The sequence below is a fragment of the Molossus molossus genome, unplaced genomic scaffold (genome assembly GCF_014108415.1).
Source record: "Molossus molossus isolate mMolMol1 unplaced genomic scaffold, mMolMol1.p scaffold_m16_p_8, whole genome shotgun sequence".
In the NCBI taxonomy this organism is placed as follows: domain Eukaryota; kingdom Metazoa; phylum Chordata; class Mammalia; order Chiroptera; family Molossidae; genus Molossus; species Molossus molossus.
The window spans coordinates 63,154,185-63,168,497 of NW_023425402.1; the positions used below are offsets into that span (position 1 = coordinate 63,154,185).

The 14,313-nt window shown below is 41.8% G+C and overlaps 1 protein-coding gene across 1 annotated transcript in view; it reads left to right on the top strand.

Annotated features, from left to right (window-relative positions):
- Positions 1-14,313, top strand: part of MDN1 (midasin AAA ATPase 1) — a 156,996-nt gene that overhangs the window by 141,107 nt on the left and 1,576 nt on the right. The window contains exons 89-100 of the mRNA XM_036247864.1: positions 1,105-1,430; positions 1,685-1,858; positions 3,379-3,480; positions 4,203-4,404; positions 5,106-5,276; positions 6,567-6,730; positions 9,129-9,218; positions 10,118-10,233; positions 10,855-11,029; positions 12,138-12,211; positions 12,815-12,929; positions 13,882-13,945. Coding sequence (XP_036103757.1) covers positions 1,105-1,430; positions 1,685-1,858; positions 3,379-3,480; positions 4,203-4,404; positions 5,106-5,276; positions 6,567-6,730; positions 9,129-9,218; positions 10,118-10,233; positions 10,855-11,029; positions 12,138-12,211; positions 12,815-12,929; positions 13,882-13,945 — 1,773 coding nt within the window. The remainder of the gene's footprint in view (positions 1-1,104; positions 1,431-1,684; positions 1,859-3,378; positions 3,481-4,202; positions 4,405-5,105; positions 5,277-6,566; positions 6,731-9,128; positions 9,219-10,117; positions 10,234-10,854; positions 11,030-12,137; positions 12,212-12,814; positions 12,930-13,881; positions 13,946-14,313) is intronic.

Genomic DNA, 14,313 nt, shown 5'->3' on the forward strand with positions numbered 1-14,313 from the left:
GCACCCAGAATCATTTATTTATTGAAAAGAAGTGACAGAAGTTGGACACAAATATGGAAAAATGTTAATATCTGTTAAGTCTATGATGTGAGCATATGGTTCTCGTAAATGTGAAATGCATTTTCCATGTTTAAAGTATTTGATAATTACAATTAAACTTGTGGACTTGCTACTTAATGGTTAAGGAATAGATACAGGCTTTCCTCATGCTTAAAACATTCTTTGCTCTGTGAATCTCTAGTTTTTAAACATAATACATAAAATTATTGTTTTTGAGGCTGTTTCATTAACTTATAATGTTGATATATGACTTCAACTTTAAATTCAACAATCAAGCAAGCATAAAATTAAGAAAATAAAAATCTGTGAGTGTAATAAGCCAGTTGCCCTAGTAAAACATCCAGGCTCATTTTAAGCTATGCATACGTAATAAGGAGCAGTTATTTTAAAGAATTGCTAACAATTCTAATTGCTAACAATTAAGTGATTTCTGAAGTGTCCAAAGGATAGAAAAGTTTATTAAGTGAATAAAACTTTAAAAAATAAGATTGTTTCCATTTGAATATGTGTTGTATTTTCTGTGTATGATAAAGAATGATGTCCACCAATTGTTCCCAATGATAATTGAAAATAAGACTCTCGTTTTCTGTCTGTGATCTAAAATGTTCTTATTGTGGTGGCTTTTAGGATTTTTTAGTGAATTACTATTTAAAGAAACACACCATCCAATCAATTGTGTGTAATATATAAGTATGGTTTAGATTAGGGGTAGGCAACAATTTTCAGTGAAGGGTCAGATAAATACGTTAGGCTTTGCAGGTCACAAATACTCAGTTCTGCTGTTGTAGTGTGTGAGCAGCCATAAGCAATACAAAACGGATGGGTAAACACATAAATAAGCAAATGGATATGGCTGTGTTCCAATAGAACTTGATTTACAGAAACATGTAGATGGCCACATTAGGCCCATCGGCCATAGTTTGCCAACTCCTGGTTCAGGTAACAAAACAAAACACTTAGGTAACTACATCCCATTGTAAGGAATAATATTGTTAGATTTCAAAATTTTCTCTTTCTTTTTTGTTTGTTTTATCTACCCAAAAGAGAATCCTTTGGAAATTAAAGAAAAACAAATGGACTCTGAAGAAGCAGGTCATGAAGCTGAGGAAATGAATGAAGAGACTGAGGCTGACCGTAATAAAGATCAGGGTCAGCATGAGCCTGAGGAAGGCCCCAGTGAAGATGACAAGGGGGAGGGGGAGGAAGAGATGGACACAGGAGCTAGTGACCAAAACAAAGATATAGACGAACATTCTGAAGGAAGCTCAGAGGAGGAGCAGCAGTCTCTGGAAGACAAGGACAATGACGCAGAAGCCAGTGAGGAAAGTGCAGAGAATGGCATCTCTGTTGACCAAGGTCTCGAGCCACAGGTATTGTGGGGGTCTGGTTTGCCTTGTATTAGAAATAATAGGGAGAGATTATCTTGGTCCCACTAGAATGTCCTTTAGGATACTTCTCCATCACCAGGGGGTGTGGCTTTCCATTTCTGTTTAAGACCCTCCCTGGCTTGATCCCTCCCTGCAGGCTCCCCTCAGTGAGGAGTGGGGTGCCTGCTTGCTGCAGGGGTTCCCCACGTCATGTTCTTTCCCCAGAGCATTTAATGCTGTGTTTGATTTCCCTGCAGAAGGAGGAAAAAGAAGAAGAAGAAGGGGAGGACTCTGACACAGAGGAGCAGATGCCAGAGGCTACGGAGAGGAAAGAGCACCACTCCTGTGGGCAAACCGGGGCCGAGAACGTGCAGAGCGAGCAGGCTGTGGAGCTGGCTGGGGCTGCGCCCGAGAAGGAGAAGGGCAAGGAGGTGAGGGGCCTAGGGCCAGCTGCCTCTTAGGAGGGTCTCTTCTTCCTGTCTGAAATCGCAGAGGTTGGCTTATACGTGATGTATGTTTGTTGCTGGCATCTAAAAGATCATCTTTTATTCTTGAGAAAATGATCGTATGATTCCCGGAACTAACCCCGGCATATTTGCTACACGTTGCATTTAACTGATGGGCTTAATGAGAAGGTTATTAGATTGGTAGTTCTCTGTGGGAGAATCAAGTTCCTTTTTTTGGTTTTTCTTTTTAATTTTATTTATTGAATGATTTTAGAGAGGACGAAAAAGAGAGAAACATTGATTTGTAATTCCATTTATTTATGCATTCATTGGTTGTCTTGCGTGTGCCCTGACTAGGGATCAAATCCACAACCTTGGTGTATTGGGATGACACTCCAACCAACTGAGCTACCTGGCCTGGGCATTTATGTTATTTATTTATTTATTTATTTATTTATTTATTTATTTATTTATTTATTTTTTATCCTCACCGGAGGACATTCTTTGCATTTATCTTCAGATAGAGCAGGAAGGAGGGAGGAAGGGAGAGAGAGAAACATCAATGTGAAAGAGACACATCGACTGGTTGCCACCCACATGACCCCTACAGGGGCCAGGGACAAACTGCAACTGAGGTATGTGCCCTTAGCGGGAACCGAACCCGGGACTCTCTGGTCTGCAGGCCGACGTTCTAACCCCTGAGCCAAACCGGCCAGGGCCATTTATGTTATTTTTTAGAATGGTCCCAAGGAAAGAAGGGTAGAATTCAAACTTCACGCAATAATAGGCTTCTAGTAGTGCTTCCATTTTCCTTCAGGCTTCTAAACGTCTTAATTTAGAAAGCAAAGCACTTCTTTATGTTTTGACCCGGGGTGATGTGTCCTGCATGTGGCCATAGTTGGTGCTGCAGGCACGCTGTGAGCATGGAGTCAGAGGACCTGCTGCCACAGTGGCGACTATGACAGCTCCTTCAGCCTCTCTAAGCCGTTTTCTCACCGATGATAACCACTGTTTACATACTTACACCTCCTCCATCCATTTATTGAGCACACAATTAGGTGCTAAGCATTTTCATTACTTCAGCAAGCTCTTATAGTAGCCCTATAAGATAGCTGATATTATTGTTCTAACTTTCTCCATTTTATATTTGAGTTAATCCTCAGTGAAGTTAAATAACAATCTCAAGGGTACACAGCTGGTTGCTTGATGAAGCTTGGTTTCTGATCAGGTCTGTCCTGCCTTCAGAGTAAGTCAACCAAGAACTAATCAGCCTAGCAAAGTGAAGTCACATAAGAGTGTTCATAATAGATCCGAGTCTAGATGCTCCTGTTTCTGCCCATGCGCCAGGCTTGTGGTCATGGGTAAGTGCCTGAGCAGGTGGGCAGGTGTGACCATTTGACTCTGAGATGAGAACAGTGGTGAGAGAAGTTGTGCACAACGCAACACAGTCAACAGGCGCTTGATAGCATGTTCCACCCTCATTCTCGATGGCTTGGATTTCACAGGAGCACGGGAGTGGAGCTGCGGACGCAAACCAGGCAGAAGGCCACGAATCCAACTTCATCGCCCGGCTGGCCTCCCAGAAACAGACGAGGAAAAACACACAGGTCTCTGTCACTATTCAGCTAAACTAAAGCGAAGTCTACATGTAGAAAAACATGCTCTATACATGATTTTAAAAAAACAAACACAACAAAACACATTCTTTGCCTTTCCTGTCCCTGTTCTATCAGACATGATGGCAGCCCTCGTGAGTAGACCAGGACCTTGTAGCTTTCCCAGTGGAACCCTGTTCCTGTTACACGCACATGCATGCACCCCTGTTCCTGTTACGGAGTCTGACAGCCTGGTGCTGTGTGCTGCTGCCCAGCACCAACCAGTGTTATTTCTCTCTTCAGTATCCATAGTCTTTTTAGTTTTAAAAATAAGTTTTTTGGTGGGGTGTAATTTGTCCACATGATACAAAATTAGTACATAAAAACCAATTCCCTAAAAAGCTTTCATCCTATTGTCCCTGTCCTCAAGCCACCCAAGGAAATGGGTGCTACCAGTTTTGTCTTCTTTTGGATCTTTCCTACATATATAATGTGCATGTGTATGTGATTTTCTTTGCTTCCTTGCCATTTTTCAGGTATAAAACTATATCAGTAATTGTCCTGTATGTGTATATATAAAACTACTCATTCTTTGTAACAGCTGTGTTGAATTCACTTCTGTATGGCTATACCTAATTTACTTAACCAGCCCCCTGTGGCCGACATTGTGGTTGTTTTTAGTCTTTTTACTAGTACAGACAAGGCTCTGATGAATTCCCTCCTATTTCCCACAGAGTTTTAAAAGGAAACCTGGACAGGCTGACAATGAACGCTCCATGGGTGATCACAGTGAACATGTGCAGAAGAGGCTGAGGACTGTGGATTCCGACAGCCACACTGAGCAGGAGCCCACCCAGCCCCAGGCCCAGGTGGAGGATGCGGCTGCATTTGAGCACATTAAACAAGGGAGTGACCCTTATGATGCACAGACCTACGGTAGGTGCAGGGAAGGCTTCTTTGCTCACTGAATTCTGAGAGTTTATGCTGTATGGCCAGGTGCCTGCCATGTGTTACTAATTCATCTTGGGAGGATGGGGAATAGCTTTTAAAAACTATTTTCTCTCTCATAACTGTGCAGAAATACTCATTGTTTTTGGTTTAAAGGTATCCATAGCCAATTGCAGATGCTCAGTGTTTCTGAGTCTAGTGTAAGTTTTTAAGCTATCCTTGATAACCATGGGCTGTATCCAACCCCAGCACTGATCTCAGGGTTTCTGAGTACTGGACATTTCTTCATAATCACCTTGAGGTTGCTCCCTGCAAGGGCAGAAGCTGTGAACTTGAAATATGTGTTTTTACTGTAAGGAAAAAGGGAGGGGGAAAAATCATAAGAAGGGAGTGGGTCAGTTGTTCGTCAGTCTCTCTAGCAGTGGGAACCCATGTAAACATCCTACTTCTGTGGTCATGTGTGTAGTTACACTCTGTTCTTGTAGCTTCTGCAGAGTGTGGGGGTGTAGAGAATAGGCAGTTACATCATTAGATCAGTAGGACATCTTGGGCACAGATAAGCCAAGTACTGTGTCTGAGACACGTAGCCAGTCAGTGGCAGAACCATTAATGACAGGAACCACACTCAGTCATGATTTCTTTGTTCTGCAAAGACCTAGGCTTTCTATGTGTGTGCACTTTGTTGGCAGATGTAGCCAGCATGGAGCAGCAACAGTCTGCAAAAGACTCCAGCAAGGATCAGGAGGAGGAGGAAATAGAGGATAATTTCATGGACATGGAGGAGCAGGAGGAGCTCAAAGCAGTAGACACAGACCAGCTGAAGCCAGAGGAGGTCAAGTCAGGGACCACGGCAAAGTCCGGTGAGTTTTACAGGGAACAGAACCCTCCTATGCTCTCTGACTTAGAAAAGTTGCTTCTCTTATATTGTATACCAGCGTGGTCTATTATTCATATGCCCTAAACCCATGGCTTAGACATTCACTTGCCTGTGTTAATGTCACTGTATGTCGTTTTGAGTGGAAGGTGAAGAGTGGTATTGCAGGACGCTTCCAAGACACTAAAACTTCCATTTCAGACCAAATTCCAGCAGTCTCTTAAAAACATGTAGAACAGAATAGATCACGTACTCCAATTGTGACGAAAAGGTATATTCTTGAATATTAGAGAAAAGGTGTTTTTGATTGTATGAAGCTATACATTAGTGTAAAATATCTAAAGAAGTAGAATGGGGACAGTGCATGTGAGAAAATAAAAGAGCTTCTTACATACAGTTCAATTTCATAGGGACCAAGGGTTACTACAGTTTGTTTATTTATTTTTTATCCTCACTTGAGGACATTTTTCCATTTCTTGTTCAGATAGAGTTGGGGAGAGGGGGAGAGAAAGAAACATCAACGTGAAAGGGACACATCAAGTGGTTGCCACCCGCACAACCAGGGCTGGGGACAAACTGCAACCAAGGTACATGCCCTTAGCGGGAACCGAACCCAGGTCTCTCTGGACCACAGATCAACGCTCTAACCGCTGAGCCAAACTGGCCAGGGCTACAGTTTCTTTTTTAAAATATATTCAACACATTAAAAACTAAGTATCAGTAATGGAATAAATGCAAATGCAAAGGAACTTGCCAGATTCAAAAGTTTTTTCTTCTTCCTTTGTGCCCTCCCGGGTGTCGGTGCCAGCCATTACAAAGCGGGGAGGCACAGCTCTGGGGTTGAACTTGCATAGATTCAAACCAGACTTTGCCTCACTTCCCAGGTTCAGGCAAATTATTCATCTTTTCTTTGCCTTAGTTTCTTTATAAAATGGTATTGTTTTTATTTATTTTCATTTTTATTTTTATCAATGTCCTACATGCACATAGTTTAAAGAATCACACAGTTCTTCAGGGCTTGTCAGCATAAACTATAGTCTTCCCTATTCCCACCTTCCCAGAGAGCCACCTTCAACGTCAGGGTGGGGAGAAGTTTGGAGCATAAGAATTGGTAATGACTGTTTCAGAGAGAAAGAACATTGGAACCAGTGTGTAGAGATGTGTTGGGGAGTGAATGAGTGAAATCGGAATAATTGTTACACTTGACAGCCAACCATGAAGGCTCAGTCTGTGCTGATATTATGGTAAGAAAGACTGTGTCTTTGTATGAAAATAGGCTTTGATGAGATGGAGATGGAGACCAAAACTGTCAGAACAGAAGAAGACCAAGACCCAAGGACAGACAGATCCCACAAGGAGACAGAGAATGAGAAACCAGAGAGAAGCCGAGATTCGACCATTCATACAGCCCATCAGCTTCTTGCAGACACGATTTTCCAGGTACAGAAACTTTCATAGTGGAGGTGAGGTGATTAAGGTGGGGGGAAATTTTTTCAGAAGTTACTTTAGTAAGTTGACAAAATGTCATAATAAATTCCTTTTAAATTATTGTCTTCAGAACTTTATAGAATAGCAGGTTGTTTTGGGATATCCTATCTTCATCAAAATTTTTAGGATCGTGTTGGTATGACAGGTGTTCTAAGCAGATAAAACACTGTTCTAGTAGTTAATCCCAGGGTTACAATGGGGGTCTGTGCCTTGGCCTGGGGTGATGGTGGGTCTGGTCCTCTGGCCTCTGGCTCTCACATCTCTTCTCACACCCACCATTCTTGTTTAAGGAGCCTGCAGGACAGTTAACAGTTGATGTTGGTTAAGTAGCAAGAATCTTTGACTTAATGCCTGCATTTAGGAAGAACTGGTAACTGAGTTGTTTTCCCTAATTGTTTGACTTAATAGCAGTCTAGATTAATCAAAGAATATTTTCATTGCCCTGGCCAGTTTGGCTCAGCGATTAGAGTATCGGCCTGTGGACCAGAGAGACCCAGGTTTGGTTCCCACTAAGGGCATGTACCTCGGTTGCAGTTTGTCCCCGCCCCAGTTGGAGCCATGTGGGTGGTAACCAGTCGATGTGTCTCTCTCACATCAGTGTTTCTCTCTCTTTTCCCTTCTCTCTCCTGCTCTATCTGATGATAAATGCAAAAATGTTCTGGGGTGAGGATTTTAAAAAAAAAAAGAATATTTTCATTATTGATATTTTCTTGGGAATTGGTTTTGTATTGCTGGAATCAATTTATAAATGTTAAAATTTTCTTTATTCACCTTGTTTCAACAAATGGAAAGCAGAATTGTGTACTAACTGCTTCTTATTATGCCATTAATTTTTTTTTTTATTAATTAATTTTTGTTACAGATGTTTCTCCTTTTTCCCCCACTGATTCCCCCCTCCCCATCCCTCCCAGCCCTTTCCCCAGATTGTTGTCCATGTCCACTGTTCATGCATACATGCATATAAGTTATGTGGTTTATCTCTCCCCCACCACCCCCCTCTTTAGGGGATTGTCAGTCTGTACCCCGCTTCCGCATCTCTGGGACTACCCCCTTCCTCAGACTGTTATGTTCATTATATTCCACAAATAAGTGAGATCGTATGATACGTGTCTTTCTCTGTTTGGCTTGTTTCACTTAGGACGATACTTTCCAGGTCCCTCCATGTCATCTCATAGGATAAGAGATCTTTCTTTCTTACAGCTGCGTAGTACTCCATTGTGTATATGTACCACAGCTTTTTTATCCATTCGTCTACTGATGGACACTTGGGCTGTTTCCAGATCTTAGCTATTGTAAATAGTGCTGCTACAAACATGAGGGTACATATATACTTTCTGATTGGTGTTTTAGGCTTCTTAGGGTATATTCCTAGAAGTGGGATCACTGGGTCAAATGGAAGTTCAATTTTTAATTTTTTGCGGTAACACCATATTGTTTTCCATAGTGGCTGCACCAGTCTGCATTCCCACCAGTAGCGTACTAGAGTCCCCTTTTCTCCACACCCTCGCCAACACTTGTTGTTTGATGATTTGTTGATGGCAGCCATTCTGACAGGTGTGAGGCGATACCTCATTGTTGTTTTAATTTGCATCTCTCTGATGATTAGTAATGATGAGCATTTCTTCATATGTTTCTTAGCCATTTGTATGTCCTGTTTGAAGAGGTGTCTATTTAGTTCCTCTGCCCATTTTTTAATTGGATTCTTTGTCTTCCTTTTGTGGAGTTGTATGAGCACTCTATATGTATTGGAAATTAACCCCTTATCTGATATATCATTGGCAATTATGCTCTTCCATACAGTGGGTAGCCTTTCTGTTTTGATGATTGTATCTTTCACTGTGCAGAAGCTTTTGAGTTTGATGTAGTCCCATGTGTTCATTTTCTCCTTTGTTTCTATTGCCTTAGGGGATGTGTCAGTAAAAATTCTGCTGCGTATGATGTCTGAAATTTTGTTGCCTACAGTCTCTTCTAGGATTTTTATGGATTCATGAGTTACGTTTAAGTCTTTTATCCATTTTGAGTTTATTCTCGTGTAAGTTGATGGTCTAGTTTCATTTTTCTGCAAGTAGCTGTCCAATTTTCCCAGCACCATTTATTAAAGAGGCTGTCCTTACTCCACTGTATGCTTTTGCCACCTTTGTCAAATATTAATTCAGCATATTGCCTTGGGTCCATTTCTGGGTTCTCTGTTCTGTTCCACTGGTCTATATGTATGCCATTAAATTTGCTTAAGTTTTGTCTCAGGAGTATATACTTGCAGTTCATACTGCAGGGAATAAGGCAGCCTGACAATGAGTTTGCGATTCCAACGTCTTTGGCTGCCTCTCATCTGTAGTGTTTTTCTTCTCAGCCCTTTTTAAAAGATGTCGATGAGCTAAGACAGGAGCTGGAGAGACAGCTGGAAAGGTGGCAGCCACATGAATCTGGAAACCCAGAAGAAGTAAGTCACTGGTCTTCCTTCATACAGTATCTTGAGTATTGTTTTGTTGAGATACAGCAAACGTTATAGGTTCTTCGCTCCAATAACCTTTGTAAAAGGGACCGAGTAGATGGAAAATGTATTTATCATCCTAAAGCCCAGGTCTATCCATTGCTTTCTGCCTGTTTTGCCACTAGAACTGTGGCTTTATAAGACAGAGAAACTGATGTGGTTTTTTAACTTACGTTGCTCACTCTATAATGGATATAATGTCCTAGTGGTTGACAAACAGGTCAAAAAGATACGGTGTCAGCCTCAGAATAGACCACCTGGAGCATTGCCGGCTGGTGTAATGTGAAAGTGTAGATCAAGCAGAAGTTCCATTTCTAATGACAGCATTCTAAATTGACTGTGTATGTACATATTTTAATTTTATGTCTATTGTCATCATCCCCACCACATGTGTACTGGCTGCTCGGTCATAGTTGACAAAAAAAATCACAGAGCTTTGTCCAGGAAATAAGCACACTGTCCAATGTGCTTGAGATTTGCACTTGTCACTTTTGCTTTTTAAACATGACCCTGAGAGCCCAGGTTTAAGGGGCTGAAAATTACCCATTCATAGCTCCCTGTCCTCCACATGAAGGGTACAGGTTTTACTCTGTAGGTGAGGTGAATTAGGCATTAATTTGGTCATGAATTCCAATATTTTGCTGTCTTGTTTAATTCTTTCTCAGTTGGAAATGTAGATTGTGGTTTGGGTGGAAGGAGAGCGAGTTTTAATCAAGTGAATTAGCAGCTAAGAAAAGCTTTCAAGTGCTTCTCTGAGAAAGTTGATACAGGTTGTTTCATCTTGCTTTGATGGCTTTGGGTGGTTCGGACTCTCTAAGGATAACTTACATGTGTTGCTGTTGTCACAGGAAAAGGCTGCAGCTGAGATGTGGCAGAGTTACCTGATCTTAACTGCACCTCTTTCACAACAGTTGTGTGAACAGCTTCGCCTCATATTAGAGCCCACCCAGGCAGCCAAGCTGAAGTAAGTCTTCCCCCTTGGACACACTCACGGTGCCCTGAAAGGATGGTGGTATTGCCTTTTCGTTGAGCTTAATCACTTACTGTGCTGGCTTCTGGGCTGCCAGGTCTGCTGCGCAGGCACCGGTATGGTGTTCCCTACCTGTTTTCCTGTTGTTACCAACCACAAGGTTCCGTGACATTTGGTATGAATGCAGTTTCTTTGATGCATTAAGAACCGAGGAAACCTGGCCGAGCCCGTGTGTGTGCTGCTCACTTCTCTGTGTTCCCGTCAGGCTGCTCATTTGCTGCATGTCACTCACCCAGATCTCTCAGAGATGGGTCCCGATTACAGTTGTAGAACAGAAGAGAGAATCTAACTTAATATTCAATGCAAACATGTTCTAGTTTTTAAAAATGTCTCAGTATTTTTTTGGACTTAATTTGTATTGCCACACACACAGCCAGTCTTTCTGGCTGCTGATCAAGAAGAGCCTGGCCCTTGAGGCTCAACTTCCTTGTGCCAGCTTACTGGCTAGTTGGTACAGTTGGGGATGGGGCATTGTTAATGTGATTACATCCTTTAGAAAAGTTCTCAAGGGATGAGCCGTTTTTAATCTTTGTCCCATTTGGGTAAATTTAATAGAGGAGACTACCGAACTGGGAAGCGACTGAACATGCGGAAGGTCATCCCATACGTTGCCAGTCAGTTTCGAAAAGACAAGATTTGGCTCCGAAGGACCAAGCCCAGTAAACGCCAGTATCAGATTTGTTTGGCTATCGATGACTCTTCTAGCATGGTAGACAACCATACCAAACAGGTAAGGAAGAGAAGTTACTTAACATCAAACCCTGTCCCGTGGGCCATCAAATGTTTTAAATATGACCTGGAAAAAATATCAATTAGTCTTTTCTGAGAATGCAAATATCATGTTTTAGAAGACCTAAAATTTAAGAAGTTCAAGAGGGCAATTTCAAGATGTCTCTAATATTTTGGTCCCTTACTGTTACAGGTTTTAAAATTGTTTTTCTTAGCCTTGCCTATGCTATTGTCTAGCTGCAGAATAAGGAAATCTGACAGTGTGTATTTTCTACAAAACATAGTGGACTACTAAACTATTCTTCAGACCATGCATAACAATCAGAATATCTTTTTTTAAAAATGTATTCATCACACATTTCTTTAAGTCTATCTGAAATTATCTAGAATTAGTGTTCTATCAGTATTAACAAGGCTTAGGGGCTTGACTGGAATACCATAGACTCTGAAGAGTGCGATGTTTTTGTACTGATGCTGTTCTGCACCACAAGCCAGTGAGCAACCTAAAGTCTGTATGTAGGCTCTGCTAAAAAAATCTAACCTCTGAACCTATCCCCGTCCCCCACTTGCACGTGACTGACTTTGGGCAGTTTATTTACTTCTTAAATGTCAGTCAGAGAAATGAGGATTTTAACAATACCTGCCTCAAATTCAGAGTTGTTAGGAAAACTAAATGAAATACAGAGGTGGAGCGCTTGGCTTAAAGTCTAGCATTTGATAGGTGTTCAGTAGATGTTAGTTGCTATAAGTAGCTGTAAGTATCATCATAACATCATTTTATATGAATTTAAAAATTAAAACTATGATGTCATTTATGCAGGCAAAAGTTTAAAATTTATGGACCAAACGTCTCAAGATCTTTGATTGGATTATGTGTAGAGCAGACCTTTCCAACCAGTGTAATGGATTCTGAGTTTCAGCATTTGTGGTATTAGCAAGGATCTAAGGACACCAGAGCTTCTGGGTTGGTTGTGAACAGCCATATTGATGATGTCCCCTGTGGGCCATACAAAAAATAGTCTTCTGTGAGAATCTTGGTATAAAATGGTTGAAAGGCACTGGTCTACGGAATATTCTGATTCCTTCACCCCTTAACTTTCTATTTACAGCTTGCATTTGAATCTTTGGCTGTGATTGGAAATGCTCTAACCCTTCTGGAAGTGGGTCAGATTGCAGTGTGCAGGTAAGAGTGCCTTTTTTCTTTCTTTCTTTTTTTCTTTATTGATTTTTTTAGAGAGAGAAGAAGTGAGAGGGAGAGAGAGATAGAAACATCGATGAGAGAGAACATCGACTGGCTGCCTCCTGCATGTCCCCCACTGTGGATCTGACCCACAACCTGGGCATGTGTCTTGACTGGGAATCACACTGGCGACCTCTTAGTGCATGGGTCGATGCTCAACCACTGAGCCACACTGACTGGGCAAGAATGCCTTTTAATTTTTAATTTTTTTTTATCTTCACCCAAGGACATTTTTGCATTTATTTTCAGATACAGCGGGAGGGAGAGAGAGGGGGAGAGAAAGAGAGAAACATCGATGTGAGAGAGACACATCGAGTAGTTGCCACCCACACAACCCCAACCGGGGCCAGGGACAAACTGCAACTGAGATACGTGCCCTTAGTGGGAACCGAACCCAGGACTCTGTGGGCCGACGCTCTAACTGTTGAGCCAAACCGACCAGGGCAAGAGTGCCTTTTAATCACACAGGGAAAACTGGCCTTCTGTGGTTATTTTGTTCATGTGACAAAAAATAACCCCTGTTGTACTTGGCTTTTCTCCCCTCAGTTTTGGAGAGTCTGTGAAGCTGTTACACCCATTCCATGAACAGTTCAGTGATTACTCAGGGTCCCAGATTCTACGGCTCTGCAAATTCCAACAAAAGAAAACCAAGATTGCTCAGGTATACTGATGACATCAAATGCCTTCTGCACAGGTCTTCTCATTTTAGAACACCTTCTTCCCAGTATGGTATTAGGATAGGTATAACTTACAGTATAGAACAGTCATAAACCTCAGCCTATGTACCGCTGGGAGAGAAACTTCTTGGCACCCATTATTAAACATGGTGTAACCTTTTTATTTTTCTTGGTCTCTCAAAGATCATTTTTGACTTTGTATCTTTGATTTTCTGGTTCCATATTTTACTGAGAAGTTTGGAATCTTTTGAAAAATAAGCCATCTCTCTGTCCCCTTATCAGGTGGGTCAAGGCCACCCCCATTTAACCTAGAGAAGAAATGATGTAAAATAAAGCCAGTGACTTGCTCTTGATGCACAAGTTCAAAACATAGCATGGGATAACAGTTCCGACCTCATTTCTGCCCTCTCTTGGCCTCTTCGTGTTACACTGGACATTTTGTGTTTTCTTGCCCCCCCCCCCTTTGTTTTAAATTGTTCCTTTGGGGTGTGCGCCAGACACACATCTATGTTTTTTTTTTATCCTCACCCGAGGACATTTTTTCCATTTTTTGTTCAGATAGAGTGGGAGGGGGAGAGAGGGAGAGAGAGAGAGAAACATCAACGTGAAAGGGACACATCGAGTGGCTGCCACCCGCATGACCCAACCAGGGCCGGGGACAAACTGCAACCGAGGTACATGCCCTTAGCAGGAACCAAACCTAGGTCCCTCCGGACCGCAGGCCGACGCTCTAAACACTGAGCTAAATCAGCCAGGGCCACACGTCTATGTTTGATGTCAGTACCAAAGGGTAAATGCCAAGCAGTGGTCATTTACTACAGGTGGCTGAAGGGAGATGGTGGTATGATAATCACTTATGTGTCCAAAATAACTTCAGGCTCTGAGAATGGGAAGAGAGTGTTTAAATAGTTTTCTAATTGTCTGTTTCTGGTGTAGTTTCTAGAGTCAGTAGCCAACATGTTTGCCGCCTCTCAGCAGTTCTCACAGAATGTCAGTCCAGGTGAGCTGCCTTCTTTTGCTTTTGTTGACAAACTGATTTTCTGTTGTATACAGGGATAGAAACAGGAGATGGAGGGGTATTAGGCATTCATGGAATTTTCTGCTCCTTTATTCAAAAATTTTTATTGAGCCCCCAAGGCTTGTAAATCAATGAAGGATTTAGTATACACTTTATTTCATAGACTGAGTTGAGAGTTAATGAAAGGAGCAAGGTATGTGGAATTAAGTGTGAATAGTTTATAATATTTTAACAGCAGAGGAGGACATAATTCAGAAACCAGCTAATCCAGCCATGATTGATTTGGGGCTTAAACTTCAGAGAAAGACAGCCTGCCCTCAGACACTACAATCTTTTGCTGATAACACTAT